Source organism: Myotis yumanensis, unplaced genomic scaffold, assembly GCF_028538775.1.
Source record: "Myotis yumanensis isolate MYYU_CA2020_CCGP unplaced genomic scaffold, mMyoYum1.0.hap1 SCAF_16, whole genome shotgun sequence".
In the NCBI taxonomy this organism is placed as follows: Eukaryota; Metazoa; Chordata; class Mammalia; order Chiroptera; family Vespertilionidae; genus Myotis; species Myotis yumanensis.
Genome location: NW_027223767.1, coordinates 10,988,888 through 11,009,666, shown reverse-complemented (window position 1 = coordinate 11,009,666; position 20,779 = coordinate 10,988,888). Strand labels below are relative to the sequence as shown.

At 46.5% G+C, this 20,779-nt stretch overlaps 2 protein-coding genes across 4 annotated transcripts in view; both read left to right on the top strand.

Annotated features, from left to right (window-relative positions):
- CFAP52 (cilia and flagella associated protein 52) overlaps positions 1 to 14,026 on the top strand; it is a 36,128-nt gene extending 22,102 nt beyond the window's left edge. Inside the window, exons 8-14 of the mRNA XM_070393169.1 lie at positions 133 to 303; positions 1,297 to 1,445; positions 4,014 to 4,159; positions 7,162 to 7,313; positions 9,114 to 9,216; positions 12,011 to 12,122; positions 13,370 to 14,026. Of these exons, the coding sequence (XP_070249270.1) occupies positions 133 to 303; positions 1,297 to 1,445; positions 4,014 to 4,159; positions 7,162 to 7,313; positions 9,114 to 9,216; positions 12,011 to 12,122; positions 13,370 to 13,545 (1,009 nt within the window). The 3' untranslated portion in view covers positions 13,546 to 14,026. The remainder of the gene's footprint in view (positions 1 to 132; positions 304 to 1,296; positions 1,446 to 4,013; positions 4,160 to 7,161; positions 7,314 to 9,113; positions 9,217 to 12,010; positions 12,123 to 13,369) is intronic.
- A 1,694-nt stretch (positions 14,027 to 15,720) lies between these two features.
- USP43 (ubiquitin specific peptidase 43) overlaps positions 15,721 to 20,779 on the top strand; it is a 55,356-nt gene continuing 50,297 nt past the window's right edge. For all 3 annotated transcript variants that reach the window (XM_070393794.1, XM_070393793.1, XM_070393792.1), the window contains exon 1: positions 15,721 to 16,236. In XM_070393794.1, the coding sequence (XP_070249895.1) occupies positions 15,721 to 16,236 (516 nt within the window). The remainder of the gene's footprint in view (positions 16,237 to 20,779) is intronic.

Genomic DNA, 20,779 nt, shown 5'->3' with positions numbered 1-20,779 from the left:
CTTTCTAACTGTGTCACCTCCTTGAAGTCATTTCCCAGGTCATGTGCCTGGTTTGTGTCCTCTGTAATGCTTCAGATGGTTAATAAATCATTGTTAAGTGACACTGCTTTACCTTTTTGCTTCTCCTCAAAGGAAAATCCAGTTACAAGGTTGCATCACCTCTATCACGCTCCGAGGGGAAGGGCACCAGTTTTTTGTAGGAACAGAAGAATCGTACATCTATCGTGTCAACTTCACTGATTTCAAAGAGACTCTCATTACCACTTGCCACTTTGAAGCTGTAGAGGACATTGTCTTTCCATTGTAAGTAGAAGAGGAAAATATTTTCAGCCCTAAAAACAATAAGAACATGAAGATTGAGTGTAGTGTCCGAAGAAATTGAATTTTATTAATACACGTTAACATCTATTAACATAATAAGTCACAATAGATTATGATTTTTTAAAAAATATATTTTATTGATTTTTTTTTTACAGAGCGGAAGGGAGAGAGATAGAGAGTTAGAAACATCGATCAGCTGCCTCCTGCACATCCCCCACTGGGGATGTGCCTGCAACCCAGGTACATGCCCTTGACCGGAATCGAACCTGGGACCTTTCAGTCCGCAGGCCGACGCTCTATCCACTGAGCCAAACCGGTTTCGGCTAGATAATGATTTTTTTTTCTCTCTCTCTCTTTATTGTGCCCCAGTCTGACTCCTTTTTCATATCCAGATTGGAAGGATCTGTACTTTTTTACAATTTGGTATTTTTTAAATCTATTTATAAGTTATCCTTAAAAAATATCTAACAGACCAATTACTCTGAGATTCTCTTCCTTGTCCACAATCTTATATTTTCTCACAACTAAGCAAAAAGGTGTTTTGAATTATTTGCAAACATGAATTCTAGCACCCTTTTCATTTTCTTCTTTGAAATGTTAATGATTCTTTACAGGAAAAGTTTCATTTGGCCTCTTTTAATATAAATATTTTACAATGTATTTTATTTCAAGAAATGTTACCTACTATCCTCCAGTCTACCAGGACATCGAAAGACTTCTTTATTGACATTTTCCTTGTCCCAACCCTTCTTCAAGGGAAAGGACTACAGAAGATCATTCACAGATGATTTGTGGGCATCAGATGCCATTTTACATAAGAAACCTGCGGGACCATCAGGCCTTGAGATAATTGGTGCCTAAGAGGCATCCTTTCCGCTATCCCATGAAACACATTTTAGTGTCAAACATACATCGAAGGAACACTGTGCGTTTTCTATGGCTGCATCTCATATTCTCTTGGTGCGTTCTTTTCAGTGGCACTGCTGAGCTATTTGCCACCTGTGCCAAGAGGGACATCAGAGTGTGGCACACACTGTCCAACAGGGAGCTGCTGCGGATCATTGTACCCAACATGACCTGCCACAGCATTGATTTCATGAGAGACGGCAAGAGCATCATTTCCGGTAAGGTCGACATACTCAGATGTGGCGTCCAGCTCTGGCTGTGGCTCTGGATCTTGTCATTCTCATCATACGCTAGTCTCTACCTGTGGATAACCTGAAACAGCCACCCGCTCCTTGCTTCTAATCTAGCCTCTCTTTGGCGTTCCCTTCCAGCTGGCAGACTTTCTGTGCTAGGAAGCACCAAATTTCTCTTCTCCCGAATTGCTACACATGGCATGCAGCTTTCGCTCTAGCAGGGAAATTTAGCAATTTGATTACAGAATGGATTTGAGCCTTTAGTGAGTGCAAGGCACTTGTGTTAGAACCTCTTATGTTGTTCAAGGGATAAAATTCTGACTTTAAGTTATATCCCAAAGGAAATTTATTTTTAATTTGGTTATTTTATGCATATATATATATATATATATATATATGCCTAATATGCAAATTGTCCCCTCTGGAGTTCAACCAGGAGACCAGGAGTTTGATCGCTCGCTATGACATGCACTGACCACAAGGGGGTGACGCGGAACGAAGGTAGGCCCTGGCCAGTGCAGCTGGGGAAGGGAGGCCTCAGCTGGCAGCTGGCACCCAGAAGGCCCCGATTGGTCCTGATCACCAGCCAGGCCAAGGGACCCTACCCATGCATGAATTTCGTGCACCGGGCCTCTAGTTTTAACATAAATTATAGGGATAACAATATTCCATTTATAAATATTTCAGTATACATCTCTAAAAATAATATTTTCCTATAAAATAATAATTTCTTAATATCTTATTATTTTAATCCATGTAAAATTTTCCTCAGTCGTCAAAAAGTAGACTCAGTGGTTGATATCAGTGAAGAGTGAAGTGGGTCTTTAGGTGTAGCTAGTAAAGTAGTGACATCAGAAACCCATCTCATCCCTCTTTTCTCGGCTCTGCTGCCTCCATGTTGGCCTCTCCCTTGGGCATGTTCTTTCTCCACACAGAGGCCACCAGGAGTTCCTGGCTTACATTACACTCCAAGCTAACAAACATCCAGGTCATCATCACCTCCTCTTTCTCTTATACCCCATATTAATTTGCCCCTAGTGATTCCTCCTTCAGAGTATATCCAAGATTCCATCACTTCTCATCATTTTCACCCTTGTCTCAGTCCCCATCATCTCTCTCCTAGGTTAACCCTAGTAGCTTCCCACCAGGTCTGCCTACTTCTGCCCCTGCCCACCACCCTTCTCCCTCAGTCTATTCTCAGCACAGAAGCCAGAAATCTGCTTTTAAAGTTAAAGTCAGATGCCATGTCTAGTCATGCCATGTCTAGGCTTCAAAGGTATTTTACTTTTATAGAATAAGGTACAAAGTCCCTGAAATTGCCTACAAGGCCCTACATGACCTTCTCACCTCCCCAACCTTCACCTTCTTATCTCTGACTTTGTCCCTTCCCAGTCACCACCACTAGCCGTACTTGTTTCTTTGCTGTTCTTCACACACACTGCATATAAGATCTTTGGTCTAGCTGTCCAGTCTGCCTGGAATGTTTCTTCCCCAGATAGGCCCATGACTCCATTCTTCTCCCCCTCACTTCCTCAAGTTTTTGATGAAATGAGATCTGCCCAGAGCATCCTATTTAACATTGCTAAGGTCAAGAGGTGACACTAAAGATGATGGGAAGGAGCCAGCCATGTAAAGATGCGGGGGAAGAACATTCCAGGCAGAGGGGACAGCAAGAACAAAGACCTTGAAGTGGGAAATAGCTTGGATGTACTTGAGGACTAGAAATATGACCAGTGTGTCTGGATCTTAGTAGGTAATGTTGGGGTCAGCGTTCAGGGAGAGTGGTAGGAGAGGAGGTTGAATGTCTTCAAAGTTCTTGATCCAGGAGGTAACATGGTTTGAAGAGGCTCACCCTGACCCCTGCATAAATCATTGGTTCTAGGAGAGCAAGAGGCTGAGGCCAGGGAAGAAGCCCAGGAGAGAGGTGCTGATGGCTTAGGTGCAGATGGTCCCAGAGGATGAGTTCAGATTCAGGGTGTTTAACTGTAGAGCTGATGGGACTTGCCAATGGGTTAGATGTTGGGTGGATGGAATAGTGAGGAATCAGGAATGACTCTGAAGTTCTTGGCTTGAGTTCTTGAGTGGCAAGTTTTATTGAGATGCAGAAGATGGTGGGAGTGGAGGAAAGCGCATCAGGGTTTAAAGATGTGGGGAGGGGTGAGAAGCCAACATTTATTTGGGGATGCTAAATTATACAGCCCAGGAGCTATATCCAACAGCTAGTTGAATATAACAAGTTTTGCAGCTCATGGGAGAGTAGGAGCTGGTCTCCTTCCTTCCTCCCCACTCCAACTTCTCTCCATTGAAGTAGGGTGTACATGGAGGCAGATTCAACTAAGGCCACTCATTTCCCTCAGCCAGGTGTGACCAGTTTGGGGAGTCAGGGGAAAAGGTGATAGGATTCCTGGCAATTGGTGGGGGACTGGCCTATTTCCTCCATCACCACCACTGCTCCCCAATCCTGAGTTTCCCTTATGATTTCGGACAGCAACAGTCTGCAGAGAGAGTATGATATACTGATCTTGCCTGCCTTTTGTTTTCCTTTCATGACAGCCTGGAATGACGGTAAAATCCGAGCCTTCGCCCCAGAGACAGGCCGCTTAATGTATGCCATTAACAATGCCCACAGGATCGGCGTGACGGCCATCGCTACCACCAGCGACTGTAAAAGGATCATCAGCGGCGGTGGGGAAGGAGAGGTAGAGTCTTTTTAAAAATAGCCCTCAATTTAGTGCGACTGCCTCATTGTTTGATTTTTTTTTTTTTTAATCTGCTCTACAAGTCAGGCAGGCCCAAATTAAAATTGTGACGAAACCCTAAACTACACCATAAATTCAAATAATATAAATCCTCATATACATTTGTTCACAGAAAGGACATTTAAGATACAGACATGAAAGTGTTCTGTATGGAATTGAACTATGAATCCAAGTTATGTTTTGCCTGAGTTTTGGAATACATGCTTGTTCCCTCCCTTCAAAGACCATAGTTACATGAATTGTCTTTATCTTATCCTTTATGTACTTATTTATTTATTTATCTTTATTTTATCCTCACCCAAAGGTATGTTCATTGATTTGAGAGAGAGAGAGTGAGGAAGGGAGCAGAAGAGTGAGAAACTGATGTTAGAGAGAAACATCCATCGGTTGCCTCCTTTTTGTACCCCAACCTGGGAGGGAACAGCAACCTAGGTATGTGCCCTGACTGGGAATGGAACCTGCAAACTTTTGGTGTACAGGATGACTCTCCAGCTAGCTGAGCCACCCAGTCAGGGCTTTATCTTATCTTTTAAAGGAGTTGCTATTTTTAGAATCCATTCTTTAAACTGCCCAGATGTTTTGACCATCGTTTTGAAATGATTACACTCGCCCTCTTCCTTCCATCATTCTGAGGAGCCTACAGCATCCCTCACTCAGACCTTCATCTTCGTGTCTCCCTCCCTTACTCCCCAGCTGGTTTCCTATCCCACAGCCTTCCCTTCCTGGACAGGGGACATTTTCTTTGCCTTCCTTTTCTCCATGCTACCACAGGAATGACATCAGCGAGAAGAAAGACACTGCATGTTGATGCAGCCTTTAGCAGAGTTTGGGCCAGATGAGTGGCTGAGCATTTAGGGGCTGGTGTCATGCTGCCTGGGCTCAGATTTCACTTCCACCCCATCCCAGCCCAGCGGTGAGAACTGGGGTGTGTTCTTTAACCTCTCTGTGCTTCAGTTCCCTGTGGTAATGCGAAGATAACAGTGCTCCTGTCAGTGAGCTATTTCACACTCTATTTGTACCAAGTCTTCAAATTCTGGTGTGTATATTCACCCAGAGCACATCTCCACCTGCACCAGCCACTTTTCAGGTGCTCTAGAGACACACCCAGCCCTGGACAATCTCTGGGCTCTGCCTGTCACCACCCTCATGGCTTGACTCCCTTCACACGCTGCTTCCTTGCTTGCTCCCTCAGCCATTTGCGGCATCTGCCCTGCTGATGCCTAAGACTTGGCTTGGACCAGACCATCTGCATTCAAGGTGCCTGAAGCTGAGCTGAGAGCTGCGGGAGGAAATGACACATTACAGTCATTGCCCTGCTCAGCAATCTTCTGACAATGTCAACTTTTCCTGCCATTCCCCACAGCTATTTCAGAACTTCCCTTCCAAAAAAACAGTCTTCAGGGTCTTGGGAAGTACTACAGACCAGGGCTGCTGGCCAGCAGGTGTGCACTGACATGAATGCAGTAGTTGCTGAAATACTCAAGCAGTTCCATTTTCACCGGTAAATGGCCATTGCCTGAGTTGTGAAGGCCCCAACGCCCCCCCCCCATACACACACACTGTATCCCCTTCCCCCTAAGCATACCCCAACCACCCCTGCAACCCCACAACTCAAGGGCTGGTGCCCGGTACCTCCAAAGTTCTGGTCCTGGGGCTGTTTGGTCAGGGCCCACAACATACTAGGTAGAAAGAGACCACATGTGTGCCTCCGCATGTAGTGGGATTTCAAGATTGGAGATTTGTTTTCTTTGGCAAAAGTCATTATCCCATCCCATATCTTAACCTAGGGATATTACTTGGACTCCGTAAAAAAAACATATGGCCCAGCTCATTTGGAATACCTCATGCTTCCTAATTTTCTTTACTGAGAAAGTGGTTTAGAATGTTTTTCTTCATTTAGGTTACTTTCCTCTCATCAGGTACAAACAACTTACTTATCCTAACACCAGCTTTTAGACATGTCCACCTAGACTATTGTTCCTTCATTCTTATATTACTTACACAAAATAGTTTCTGCTCTTCTCATTTTTCTTACATGAAATGTATTCATCATAAGAAGACATAAACATCTGACTATATTATTATGTTTTCAGGTGCAGTTGTAACAGACCACTTATCCATTACTGGACATACAATAATAACTAAATCACCTTCCTTTTTTATTACAGTTAGGGCCTCATATGGACTATTTTGAAAATTAGTATGTAGGTAGTTGTATTACCTATGAGTTTCAGGATAGCAAAGAGGTATTAATAAAGTTTTTTTAAAAAAATAAAAAGTGGGGCCCAGCCAGTGTGGGTCAGTGGTTGGGCAGAGACCCATGCACTAAGGCACCAAGAGGTCACTGGTTTGATTCCTAGTCAGGGCACATGGCCCAGTTGCAGGCTCGACCCCCCCAATAGGGGGCGTGCAGGAGGCAGCCAATCAATGTTTCTCTCTCCCATCAATATTTCTATCTCTCTCTCCCTCTCCCTTCCTTTCTCTCTAAAATAAAAATTCTTTTTAAAGTGGGTATTGGCCTTGATGGAGTGGAGACCCATGGATTTTTAAATGGTTAAAATGGAGCAGCTGATGTGAAAATTTAAATATGGCTCTGAGTACCCATGAGATTTCCCGGCACCAGACATTTGAGAGCAAAGCTCAGAAGAAATGAGTAGCGATAGTCTTTAACTTGGGTTAGCAGCAGCCCTTGCATTGTTGTTTGTAGTAGCAGGAATTGAATAAATTTCTCGGCCCCGATGGTAGAAGTAGGTGCAAGCTCATTAGGAGCATTTTCCTGGCTCCGTGGAAGAATCTTCTTGGCCTACAACTCCGCACTCCCACCCCACTCAGCTGAGGGGAGAAGAAGACAAGCAGAGCAGGGGTGGGAAAGCTCTCGGAAGTTATCTTATCCCTTCGAAAGCCCAGGTGTGTATTGAGAGCCTGTGCTTTGTGGCTTTCAGGTGAGGGTGTGGCAGATAGGCTGCCAGACGCAGAAGCTGGAGGAGGCCCTGAAGGAGCACAAGTCCTCCGTGTCCTGCATTCGGGTGAAGAGCAACGACGAGGAGTGCGTCACAGCCAGCACGGATGGCACTTGCATCATTTGGGACCTTGTGTAGGTACCTGTGATGGGGAGGACGGAGCGGCACTTACAAACCCAACAAGGCCATCGTTCGGTGGAGCTTGAAAGAAGATTCAAACGAAGTGTAGACATCTTACTTAAGGCAGCAATAGAGCGATGTTCACCAGAGGCCCTTTATCTCTATGGCTGGTCATGGATGCTGGTAGAAATGGAATAGTTTTCAGGAGGAGCTGGGTGTGAGGTTTCTGGACAGGTAGGGCAGTCGCTTTCTGGATACACACAGCGAAGCGTGATTTAACTCACACTAACTCAGCTCTGAAGTATTCCCCCAGAGGGAGAAGGGAAATAACTTGGGGCAATGCGGGCAGTTCCTCTGGTCACTCCATGAAGTCCAGTCAAGCCCAGAATGAGCCTGCCTTGGGGTGGGAGTAGGGGAGTGGCGAATTGCCCTGCCCTCAGTTGGCCTCATTCTCAGGGTCTCCCTATACAAGACCAAAGCATGTACACTTTAGTGTTGGAGTAATTCAAAGTATTTTCAAGGATATTTTTGGACGATAAGCATTTTTTCCTGTGTTTCTTTTGAGGCTTAGACCCTGTTCCACCAACACCTCCTCCTGCCACGCACCCCTCTACCACGAAAAAGATGCCTCACCTTTGTGTATAACTGCATGAGAGAGACTTGAGTATAGAGGAAAAGATAGATAGACAGACACATACATATAGCAAAAGAATATAAAATTTTCTTGTTTGGAGAGAAGAGAATGGCAACTAAAGGCAAAGGCAGGACGCTTGTTATTTAATACATTATAAAACAAAAACCAAAGCACACCTCTGTCTTTGGGTTCTGTGCGTCTCTAACTTTGATATATGTACACATCACCTGGGGATCTTGTTAAAATGTGGATTTTGTTTCACTAGAGTATCATCTGAGATCTCACATTTGTAAAAGCTCCCAAATGAGGCCCCCGGTGCTGGCCCCAGGGCCACACTGGGGGACGTGTTGCCTTCACCTGCACTTCCCACTGGGCAACATGTAACTAGGAGGCCATGTCTACGCTTGTTTCCATGGATGGTTGGCGACCACTTCCGAGCTTTAAGTCTCCTTGCTTTGTAGCAGGAATATTTGGTTAACTTGTGCTCAAATCTTTGAAAATGCTCAGTTCAGATACCATGTTTGGAAACTCCCATAATGAGAAGAAACTGTGCAGAAGGGACATTATTTTACCCAGTGGAGCCTGGCCTGTGAGACGGCCACCCAGCCACCTCACCTGTGGAAGGTGAAGCTCATTTACATATTTTGGGTACAGTACCTAAAGCAGTGGTTCTCAAACTACTTTAGAGTCCATTGGGGTGCTGGTTAAAAATGCAGATCTGTGGGCTTTATCCCAACCTACTGAGTCCAAGTCCCGCAGGTAAGGCCCAACAACCTCCGGTTCTGAAAGCCTTTTCCCCCGCACTTTGCACTCAGCTTGTAGAGCCCCTCACTGGGAAGCGGGGCCTCAGGAGTCAAGTGCAGGGTGTGGAAGACAGCAGGCGGACTCCCAGTTCAGCCTCCTGCTTCCTTCTCACTGGAACTCGAGGCATCCCATTTAGTCCTGGGCTTTGTCCTTAGGGAATCCCCTCCCCTCTTCCCCCTTCCCCCCTAACCTCTGACTGCCCCATCGGTGCAGTGGGGAGATGTGGAAGGGGCGTGGGCAGAGTCACAGGACGTCTGTTTGGAATGAATGAACCAACCCTAATCCAAGCTTGCGCCAAATCCAGTTTGAACAGCAAATACGTTTTCCAAGGGAGAGAAAGTAGTCGAGTTTTACAGCTTTTGAATCTATGCTTCAGACGTCTTAGGAGGAGTCAGATGATCCTGGCCAATACCTTGTTCAGGTGCGTTTGTTACCACCCCGAAGAGTTCCAGATCATCACCAGTGGGACAGACAGGAAGGTAAGCACTCCTAGCAGGAGTTGAGATCTTTCTGGTACGAGAGAAAAGCAAAGTGTTGTGGCTGAGGGTGCAGGCTCTGGACATGCCAGTGCAAAGGATGGTCTTTGCTGTGGATCAGCGTGTCTCTTGGGACGTGCTATGTCATCTTTTGGTACCATCACTTCCTCATCTGTAAAACGGACATGATGGTGCCACCAACCTCATAGAGTTTCTGTGAAGATTAAAGCCACACTCGCATATACTGCGAATAGCAGGGTGCCTGCGCGAGGGGGGATACTCCATAGATATTGGTTTCTATTATTAGGAAGTTTCTGAGGCCGGAAAGGAATTGCTGTGCCCAAACCAGTTGTCGCTTTGACAAAGTTCAAATGGAATGGCACTAGAGCTCCTCATCTCCTCTCATCACTCCGCTTCATCAATATGTTAAAAATCTTTTAAGTTGGAGAGTACATGTCCTCGGGTGAAGATTGGCCCTTTTTGGGGGGACATTTCTCCCAGGAGAAGAGGCTTCAGCGGAGAGGCACATGGAGGGGCAAGGATGCTGGGGTGCCATCCACCCTGCTGGCCAAATCAGATCCTATCAGATCTGCACATCTAATGAATGGAGTTGGATTCTTCTAATTCAGACTTTGAGATCACTGAAGAGGGAGAGGGTTGCATGTTTATCTTTTCCTAGCCACAGAGAGAGTTGATGAGTTAAAAGTATAACAAGACTGTAGGGAAAACAATACCAAAGGTGCCTCTCCCATCCCACACCACCCAGATTAGACTCTAGCAGTGGGGTTTTTACCTGTTTAAGTTTCCCAGGTGATTGGGGACCACTGCCCAAAGATACTTCTTCATAAAAACCCAAGAAATGCTGCCTGGCCCATCCAGGACTTGTTATTTGTGTCTCATTGGCCCAAACTGGCTTATGCCTCCCATCCTCTAACACCCTGTTTGACTTGTGGTCTATGTGGGCTTCCTCTTGGGACTGGGGTGGGGTGGATAGTAGGGAGCGTAGCACAATGTCACTATAAATGCTTTGATATATGTTTCCTTAGGTTTCTAAATTAGTGTGATATTTACTACTATATTTTAGGTTTTAGTATATGAACAGTCTATTTCCCTCTTATTAGAATTTTTACCAGAATTTATAAATCATAAATTTGTGAAACTATTCTGAGTGCTGGGGACATGACAGTGTCCCTGCTGTCATGCCACTTACTTATTTTATATGTTTATTTGGGGCAGGAGGGGATGGAATTGGACGGCACACATGTAAACGAACATATGAATAAGCACCGAGTAATAAGTGAACAGGATGGATATGAGACGGTGAAAGAGCTAAAAAGAAAACAGGACAAGTTACAGGAAAAGAAAACAGAACACGTTATAGGGAAAGAAAATAGAACGGGTTCTATGATACTGGCTGGGAGGAAGGAAGCTGCTTCAGCGAGGGGGTCAGTGAAGGCCTCCTTGAAGAGGTGACATTTGAGCTGAGAGGCCCGCGTGACAAAAGGACTCAGCCACGCTCAGATCTGGGGAAGACCGTCCCAGGTGGGGGGTATCCAGGAAAGCCTGAGGCCTGCTGGAACTCTCAGGGGAGGCCCGCTCGGACCTCTTTGGCCGGGAAAGCTGGTCATGAAGAACAAAGGCCTTGTAGGGGTGTGCTTCCTGAGAACAAGGATTCTTGGCGTGCTTTTCTAGTTCTGCATGCTTTGCCTGTGAAGGCAGAATTTTATTTAAAGTGATCAGACATCAGATGAAATTATACAGCCAGATATATCTCTCCTGCACCATTTCTAGTTAGATTCAGAGGAATACCGGTTCCTGGCATAATGACGGGAACACAGAGTTTCCATCAACAGGAAACCAAGTTCACACTCCTGATCCCTAGTCAAGGGCTCACAGCGGTTCTCAACCTTCTGGCCCTTTAAATACAGTTCCTCCTGTTGTGACCCAACCATACAATTATTTTTGTTGCTGCTTCATAACTGTAATGTTGCTACTGTTATGAATCATAATATAAATATCTGATATGCAGGATGGTCTTAGGAGACCCCTGTGAAAGGGTCGTTCGACCGCCAAAGGGGTCGCGACCCGCAGGTTGAGAACCGCTGGTTTAGAAGGACATTGGAGTTTCGAATAGGCTGTACATTTATGTTTCAAAGTTCAAAAAGTAAAAATCTGTCTATTTAGAGAAAAATTTCTCTCCTTGAGCTCCTGTTTCTCCCATCCCTCCATCCCACCCCTATACTAGTTTCCCTCCCCAGGAGGGACTGATAGTAACGGTTTGTCTTTAAAACCCTGCCCTGTGGAAAGCTTAAATGCTTTGAGGCAGAACAGAAAGTTGGGACTAAGGGTGGGGTCTCCAGGACTTTCTGGACGGCTGGCTGGGCTCCCCGTCCCCCGCTGAAGGAAGGAAACGCTTCCCTTCCCCCAGGCCCGGCGCTCCCGAGCCTGCTGTGAGCGGAAGTGGGGAAGTGCGGGAGGTGGCCGGTGCCTTTTCCTTTACAGCTGAGTTCAGACTCAATCTGCTTTGTCTGATCAAAAGCACTTCTGTCGCAATCCGGGTTTCCAGCCTATCGACAGCTCTCTAAATAGAATGCACATTTAAAAACCAATACTAAAAATGTGAACGTGATTTCTCCACCCCCTGCTTGAGCCTATTTATAATCTCAGCCCACATGGCATCCTGCTATATAAAGTAGAGCCTTCTATGGAAAGCAGAGCCACCTTCCCTTAGCCTGCGCGTGGATGTGGATGATTCCCCTGAGCCGAATTCTGCCTAACGCTTCTCTCCCAATTCCAGATTGGCTACTGGGAAGTCTATGACGGGTCAGTCATCAGAGAGCTGGAAGGCTCCTCGTCGGGGTCCATCAACGGGATGGACATCTCCGTGGATGGAGTGCACTTTGTCACAGGTCAGTCCCCGGGTCACACAAGAACACCAGGCCTGACTGACTTGGGCAGGAACATGGAGCTCCCAGGCAGGAGGCGACTGGAAGGGACCACGGAAGGGTCCAAAGGGCAACATGGTTCGATTCAGGCCTGAGCCCTGCAGCCAGTGAGGTTGGAAAATAAAAACGCAAAAGTCCCATTTCAGTGAGAGGAAACGTTTGCCCAGGAGCCTTGGGGGCACAAAGAAAAGCGAAGCCTTGCATGGCTGGCTTTGTTTGTGGTGGGCCTTCATGATGGAAATGGGACTTTAAGTGGCCCGGGCTGTCCACTGGGCCTTGTTCTGTTCTCTCCCGCTGAAGTCTTCAATGCCAGGCTTTGAAGTCGGTACTTCCAGGGGGCATTTACCACCCGACATGCCTATTGGAACAACATCAATATCATTTCCTGCCAGGCTCTCTGGTTCTTTGGGACATTAAAAGTCCCAAGTGGATTACAGTTTCATAAACACATTTACGGAAAACAATATATAAAACCAGGCGTGGTGTGACCCCTGTCACGTACACAAACGTAAATGTGTACCCGCAGACCACGGAGAAAAGACTGGAAGGAACGAAACCAAGGTGCTATTAGTGGTTATTTCTGGGTGGTGGGACCAAGGGTGATGTCACCGCTTTGCATTCCCCCCCCCCCCCCCAAATTTACTACAACAGACGACCTCGACCAGTGGTCGGCAAACTCATGAGTCAACAGAGCCAAATATCAACAGTACAACGATTGAAATTTCTTTTGAGAGCCAAATTTTTTCAACTTAAACTATATAGGTAGGTACATTGTTATTAACTTAAATTAGAGGACTTCTAAGCTGGCCTTTGCTAAAAACGTCCTCAATCTGATTGAGGTACGTTCGCTGAGGTCGACCCCTTCCAACTCTCCCATCCACACTCGTCTCCCATCCACACGCATCATGTATACCTGTTTCGTCTATCTCTTTTCCGAAAACCGACTTCTGGGCCACGAAGTTTCAATCGCACTGTACGTGCGCGCCCACACGTGGTATTTTGTGGAAGAGCCACACTCAAGGGGCTCTCGAGCCGCGGTTTGCCGACCACTGACCTAGACTTTTATAACCAAGGAAGAGTTACTATAAAGACAGGTTTTTCTTTCTTGAAGTTGACCCAGGGGGAATGTGTTGAAGATGGTCCAGTTCTTTGAGATCAGGGCTGCTTCTCTGCATTCTATGATAGCCATGCCATATAAATGTGTTTTGCAGGTGGAAAGGACCACATGGTCAAAGTTTGGGATTATAATGAGGGTGAAGTGACTCACGTTGGGGTTGGACACAGTGGCACCATCACGCGCCTTCGGATAAGCCCCGGGAATCAGTACATCATCAGTGTCAGTGCCGACGGAGCCATCCTCCGGTGGAAGTGCCCGTTTACCACCTGAAGCTGGGAGAGCTGACTCAGCATCGCACACAGTTCTGGTGGCCGTGGCGCTTAGATAACTCCCTGGTTTTGATTTCACACGTCTGTGTTTTTTGTGTTACCTATAAGTTTCAAAATATTTCCTCTCTAAGTTTCTCCTTCCCTTTATAGAATGCATGAGACATTCTTAAACTGTACATTAAAATGGAAATGCGTCCAAGGATAATTTGTCCAAGCTGTAATTAAAGGTTTGTATTATGAATAAACTTCCAGTGGTTGGTTTCCTGTAAAAGTCTCTTTTCTAGGACTCTGCGAAGCCCACAGCCCTTCCTCTGCTCCATCCACAGATGGCTTTGCTGATGTCTCTCAAAATAAGGAGGCGAGCTCACCTTCTTAATCAGCATTTCACTGGTCAAGCTGCACGGGCAAGACTTTGAATTTGAATCTTGGGTAGTTTTTTGTTTTGTTTTTAGTTTTTATTCTCTGAGCCACTGTTTTCTCTTTTGTAATTCAAGAATAAAATCCTGTTCCAAAGGTTACTGTGAGGATTAAGTGAAATAGTGTATTAAAGCAGAATTCTGGACACATAGAGAGGTAAACGTGAATTACAGGAATTTCTCCAAGAAACTGTGTTGTTGAGGATCTTGGGGTGGTTATCAAGGATGACATTTCATAGGTGCTTTTTTGGAGTTGGCCATAAAATCTTTCTTCTGTGCTCACCATCAGAAGGGCGAGGGAGGGACTGGATCTCATGTATTGATCATCCAACTGGGTATTCTTTCCCAGCGAGGGTAAACATTGTTTTCCGGAAACACAGAGTCCCCAATGCACAGCACAGTCTTTTGTTCTTAGCACATTCTTTATCCTTAACCAATGCTCTTTTTTTTTTTTTTTTGCATTCAGTGATTCGCTGCTGCCTATTTGATATATCAAGGAGGATATTTAATCAATGATTTTCACTTATCAAATAAGTAACATTTCAGGGTGTTGATGTAATAATGCATACGACTGATCTCTCTTAGAGCTAGACCCATGAGAAATTCATTTTGCAAGACTTTGCCCGATTAATTATAAACCTGACCGTTACAGGATAGAGTGGAGTCCCGCAGTTACCCAGGGAATCAAGGGCAGGGCAAGGCCCAGTGAATTCTGATTGGGCAACAATTTAGCAAGGATTAGGCGTCAAGGAATGAGCAGGTGAGCGCATAGGTGGAATGTCTGAGACCCAGAAAACTTCCTGTTAAGCAAATACTGCACAGCACGGAGGTTGGAAAGAGCCAGCCCGTGGGGTTAGCAGTCCGCAGGCCCAGGCCGAGTTCCATTTGTTCTATCTATGGGTTTGGTGACCTCGGTATATTGTGTTAACCCGAGTCCGTTTCTCCACGAGTTAAAACAAATGACCAAATCTCGTAAGTTTTTGGAAAATGATTCTAACCTAGTCTGTAGTTTAAAAAAAGCAAACCATACCCATCTGGGTAATTTCACGCAGGGCAACACGCGACTCCCAGTTCCGGTCCTAGGGCGGGGCGGGGGCGGGGGGGGGGGGGGGCCCGGGCCGTCCGGGGAAAGGCTCTGCCTCCCGCACCCCGCAGACAGACTGGAAGGAGTGGCGCCACGTGCACGCACACACCTGAGCCTGTGGGGGAACCCGCGATGCACAAAAGCGCTCCCCGTCCCTTCACAGTTCCAACTGCGCGCCTCTCACCGCGCCAGAGCCTGCCCTTTGGGGAGTCTTCTGTTCCCTTTGCAACGTGCTCACCTGGACCTAATGACAAGACACTTAGAACTGGCCAGGGCTTTGCAATTTACGAGGCGCTTTCAAACGTATCATTCCTCTTATTCCACAGCTGGACCGCCCGGAGGGGGACGAGGCGGAGGTTAAATTCAGGTCTGGTGGTTTATAATAGGTGAGGGAGGGAGGGACGTGAACTCGGTGACTCCCAGTGTCTCATTACTAGTCCGCGCCGCGGGGGCGGAGGAGGCTGGCCCGGCGCTGCCCCGGGGCGGAACCTGCGGCCGGATTCCCGCGCGGGGCGGGGTGGGCTGGCCCCGCCCTGGCTCCGCCTCCGCCCAGGCTGCACACACCTGGCCGGCAGGTAGCCTGCGCCCCGGCACCGGTTCGGGGCTGTAAGGGCCTGTTAGCCGCGGGTGCGCTTGGGGCCCGGCGCACGCTCGGGGAGGCGCACGGACCGGAGCCATGGAGCAGGGCCCGGGGGGCGCGGCAGGAGGGGGGCCGCCCGCGCCCCGGCCCCGCCGCCGCCGCTCCTTGCGCCGCCTGCTCAGCCGCTTCCTGCTGGCGCTGGGCAGTCGCTCCCGCCCCGAGGACTCGCCGCCCCGGTCTGAGCCCCAGCCCCAGCCCCAGCCGCGACACTGCGATGGCGACGGTGAGGGGGGCTTTGCCTGCGCCCCGGCCCCGGCTCCAGCCGCGCCCGGGAGCCCCGAGGAGAACCGCCCGCCCGGACCTCTACCCCAGCTCCACGCCGGCGACGGGGCGCGGCCCCCGGGCGCGCTGGGTTTGAAGAACCACGGCAACACCTGTTTCATGAACGCCGTGGTGCAGTGTCTCAGCAACACCGACCTGCTGGCCGAGTTCCTGGCGCTCGGGCGCTACCGGGCCGCCCCGGGCCGCGCGGAGGTCACCGAGCACCTGGCGGCGCTGGTGCGCGCGCTCTGGACGCGCGAATACACGCCCCAACTTTCCGCGGAGTTCAAGGTAGGCAGCGCCCCGCAGCCCGCCCTGGCCGCGCGGCGGCACCCTCGCTCCGGCCCTTGTAGTTTCGCTTCCTGAGAAGTGTGTGCTCCGCCGGGAAAGGGCTTTCCTGCCGCTTTCTGTAGACGGCATTCGCCGGTCCCGCCGCGGTTGCCGCCCTAGTTTGGAGCTGATTCGTTGTGCCACCAATCGCACACGTTTTCTTCATGAATTAATTCCTCCCAGGTATTCTAAAGGGTTGAATGGAGGGAGCTGGCAGATTTGAGTAGTGTGTTCAGCTTGTTTGTTTGTTTGTTTGTTTGTTTGTTTACGTCCAGCAAACATTTGTTTAGTGCGAATTAAATCCCTGGGATGCGTTAGCGCGGGGTTGCACCCACTCCCCTGTCCCCAGGATCACGGTCTATTGAATAGACTCTATTCACTGGGGATGCCGCAGGCCGTGAGGCGTTCTTTGGAAGTTATGTGTATCATTTCACCCGGGGTGAAAGCGGGGCGTGCGTTTGGGGTCCCAGTCGGAGTCAAGAGTTCCTGATAATTGATGCACATGGCTTGCTTCCTGCTAAAAAAAAAAACACCAAACAAACCAAAAAACCCACAGCTCTGGGCGGAGAGCTGAAGCTCCCCACAGACTAGCGATTGTTGTTCTTGGGGGAGGAGGGAACCTGTCAGGGTTCATTCCGCAAGCATCACTGCTGTTGAGCTTCAGCCCGAGAAAGCAGTCCTTGTCACGTGACCCACCGGGATGCCAAGCCCCACCTTCCACTCTCCTACTTCCTCTAGTGGAGCACTGTGCCGCAGGAATCAATGGATCGAATTGGTGTCATTAATATCTCTTTTGGCAACATTTGCTTTTTAAATAGAGTGGTCGAGAGCAAGATCTCTGGAGCTTTGTGTCCTTGAGCAAATTTCCAAATCTTGCTGTGCCCCAACTTTCCTCATCTGTGAAATGGGACCATAATGGCACCTACCTTATTACAGCATAGCCTTGTAGAGTTTAAGTGAGTTATATGTACAGCATTTAAAACAGTGCCTGGAAGGAACTTTTTATTATTCTATTATTATACCTCCTCACCTGCAGAAACCTAGGAGGGAGGACGGTAACCTTTGTGTACTTTTCTCATACCAGATGCATTCTCATCCAGTTACTGCAGGGATGGGAGCGGTTCCAGGAGTAGCTTGGAAAAAACCTTCCTAATTACTAAATCACCCTTGGTGACTCACCAGGAGTTCTCTTTCTCTCTCCTGTTCTGAAACTCTGAAGGCCTAGAAGCTCCCGGTGAGCCTTGGGGGATGGAAGGATAATCAAACTGTTAATGTCAATGAGGGTGATATAATGTCTGTTTCCGGGACTTTCTGGGTAGCCACCCTTGGAGAGAGTGGAGGACCCCAGAATCCAGGGTTTTAAATCTTGCTGATTGAAATCTAGGTGAGCTCCTCTTATTTTACAGATGAAAAAATATTCATTCATCTAACAAGTATTTCTTGAGTGTCCAGACACTAACAGGTGCATGGGATATGCGAGTGATGAACATAAAACCTGATTCTGGGGCTGCCCTCCAGGAACTTACAGTCTGTGAGAGAGATGGTTGGTAACGTAATCACCCAGGCACATGATGAGAATTGGTGGCAAGTGCTAGAAAATAAAAATACAGGGAGCTGTGGCAATCCTGGCAGGAGGCTGTGATATGACTGGGGAGGTGGAGTGTCTAGGGCAGGACGGCTTCCCAGGAGAGGTAACCACTGAGTTGAGTTTTGGAGGAACAAGGGTCAACTAAGGAATGGAACGGAAAGTGCCCGTCACTGGGGTTCAGGCTGAGGAGCTGGGCAGAATGAATGAATGGTTAAATGAATTAATGAAAACCTATGTGATTGGGGGTGAAAGGCTGGAGAATTGGTTGGGGACAAGCCACAAAAGGTTTTACAAAGGAGTTTGGTCTTCGGGAGGGATTTGTAGCTTCAGACAGAGGAAGGAAGGAAATTGAGGAGTGAGTTACCCAACCCCCTCCTGAGCCCTGAGTCACCTAGGCCCCGCCTCCCCCGACCCCCCCTTCCCCCGCCCCCCCCCCCCCCCCCAGCAGGACCACTCTTTGTTTTTAACAGCAAATGAATGCATACATTAAAGAGATCCTGTTTAGGACATTATCCATAATACTTTGCTTTTCTAATGATATGGTTAAATGTGTATATGCTATAAAAAAATTGAAAAGTTCAAAAATGTAAACAATGATCTGGAACTCCACTAGAGACAACCATCTCTAGAGATAATCATAATAAACATTGATGTGCTTCAAAGCACGTGCAAACAATTGGAAATCCTGGCTTTGTAGCCTGCCTTTAAAAAAAAACGATCATAAGACCTGCGATACGGAGACAGTGGATCTGATAACCAAGAGGGCCACTAAACTAACAGGAGGGAGCACATCCAGCCTGGAGACGCTGGACAAAGGGATGATTCATGCCTCAGGCGGGATGGAGCAGGGCGGTGCGAGATCTCTCATGCTATTCAGAATGGATCGCAATTGAAAACTTATAGATTGTTTATTTTTGAAAATTCCCATTTAATATTTTCAATCTTTGGTTGACCTTGTGTAACTGAAATCATGCAAAACAAAACCAAGGATAAGGGAGGCTACTGTCCATCATATTGGTTTGACACATTATATTGCAACATGATTGCCATGGCAGCATTAGCTAACATCTTTATCACGTCAGGTAATTATTCCTTCTTCTCCGGTTGGGAACAGTTAAAAGCCAGTCTCTTAGCAAGTGTTGTGTTTATAACGCGGTTTTGTTGTCTGTAGTCACTGCACTGGGCGTTAGGTCTGCAGGTCTTATTTTTTTACTAGTTGCAGTTTGTGCCCTTAAACAGCACCTCCATTTCCCCACCGCTCGGACCCCCAAGACCACCAGTTTACTCTCTGCTTTTACAATTTCGGTTATTATTTTTTTATTATTAGAAGTAAAATATAGTATTTTACCATGCTTCTTACTAGTTGTAAGGCGGCTCTTGGAATTATCTGTTTATGTCATTTGTCTATCCCTCTGCTTTGATCCTAATGTTTTTACAAGTTCCTCAACCATTGTCATATTTCTTGCAAATGTTTTCTCCAAACTCTCCTTCCTATCCCGATGCTGGAAGTTTTAGATTTATTTATATCAGAACTTGATAAATATTTTTTGTGTTTCTAATTTTTCTGTGGTGGTTTTAAGGATTTCAGCCACCTGGAATTTATCTTAGCTTATGTGCTTAAGGATCAATTTTAGACCTATGATTTTATACACAGAATATGTCTCAAGTGATATACTCAAGGCACTGCTAGTTTTTATTTATTTATTTATTTACTTATTTATTTATTCCTCACCCGAGGATATTATTCCATTGATTTTTAGAGAGAGTGGAAGGTAGGGAGGGAGGGGGAGAAAGAGAGAAGGAGAAACATCTATGTGGGAGAGACACATCGATTGGTTGCCTCCCGAATGCACTCCAACTGGAGCCAGGGTCAAACCTGCAACCTAGGTACATGATCTTTTTTTTTCTTTCTTTCTTTTTTTTAAATATATATTTTATTGATTTCATTAGAGAGAGGAAGGGAGAGGGATAGAGAGTTAGAAACATCGATGAGAGAGAAATATCGATCAGCTGCCTCCTGCACACCTCCTACTGGGGATGTGCCCGCAACCAAGGTACATGCCCTTAACCGGAATCGAACCTGGGTCCCTTCAGTCCACAGGCTAATGCTCTACCCACTGAGCCAAACCAGCTAGAGCCTAGGTACATGATCTTGACTGGAAATCGAACCTCCATGCCTGGGGCCAACACTCTAATCACTGAGCCACACTGGCCAGGATTCCAGGCACTTTTTTTTTTTTTTTTTTTTTAAATGAAGATGCCTTTATAATTGTTATGTTCTGGAAGTTCCTGACAAAACAGTACAACATGAAACTGGAATGGAGTAGAAATATTAAACAGAAAATTACCAAATGGCTCTAGAAATTTGTATTTCGAATTACAACTATCACTAATGAGATTAGGTACAAGACAGAAAGTCAAGAGCAATAACCACTTATAACCATTTAGAACATTATAAAAATTAGGTTTATTTATAAATACAACTTAGAAATATGAAATAACTAGTAATGACTTTAATAAGAAATACTTAAAAAATTATCAATGTTTGAGAGAGGAAAAACACATAGATAGAGCGATGCCATGTTGCAGGGCAGAAATACCAAATATTTTTGTTCATTCCTCCCAAGTTAGGATTTAGTGTTAATGTGGCTCTAAATTTCACTAGACTTTCTATAAGAATGTGCTCTGTAGGAATTGATAAACTACGTTTTTTAAAAAAATTCTGGAAAACACCTGCCAGATACTATTATAATTGGAAAAGAAACAATAAAGAACAAAGTTCACTGTAAAAAAAAAATTTTAAATATACAAATGCGAATGGAAAAAACACCTATGGTCCCATTCTTCTATGACAACCATTTGTTATTATTTTGCTGTATATTTTTGGGACTTTTATCTATCTACAAATATATATAA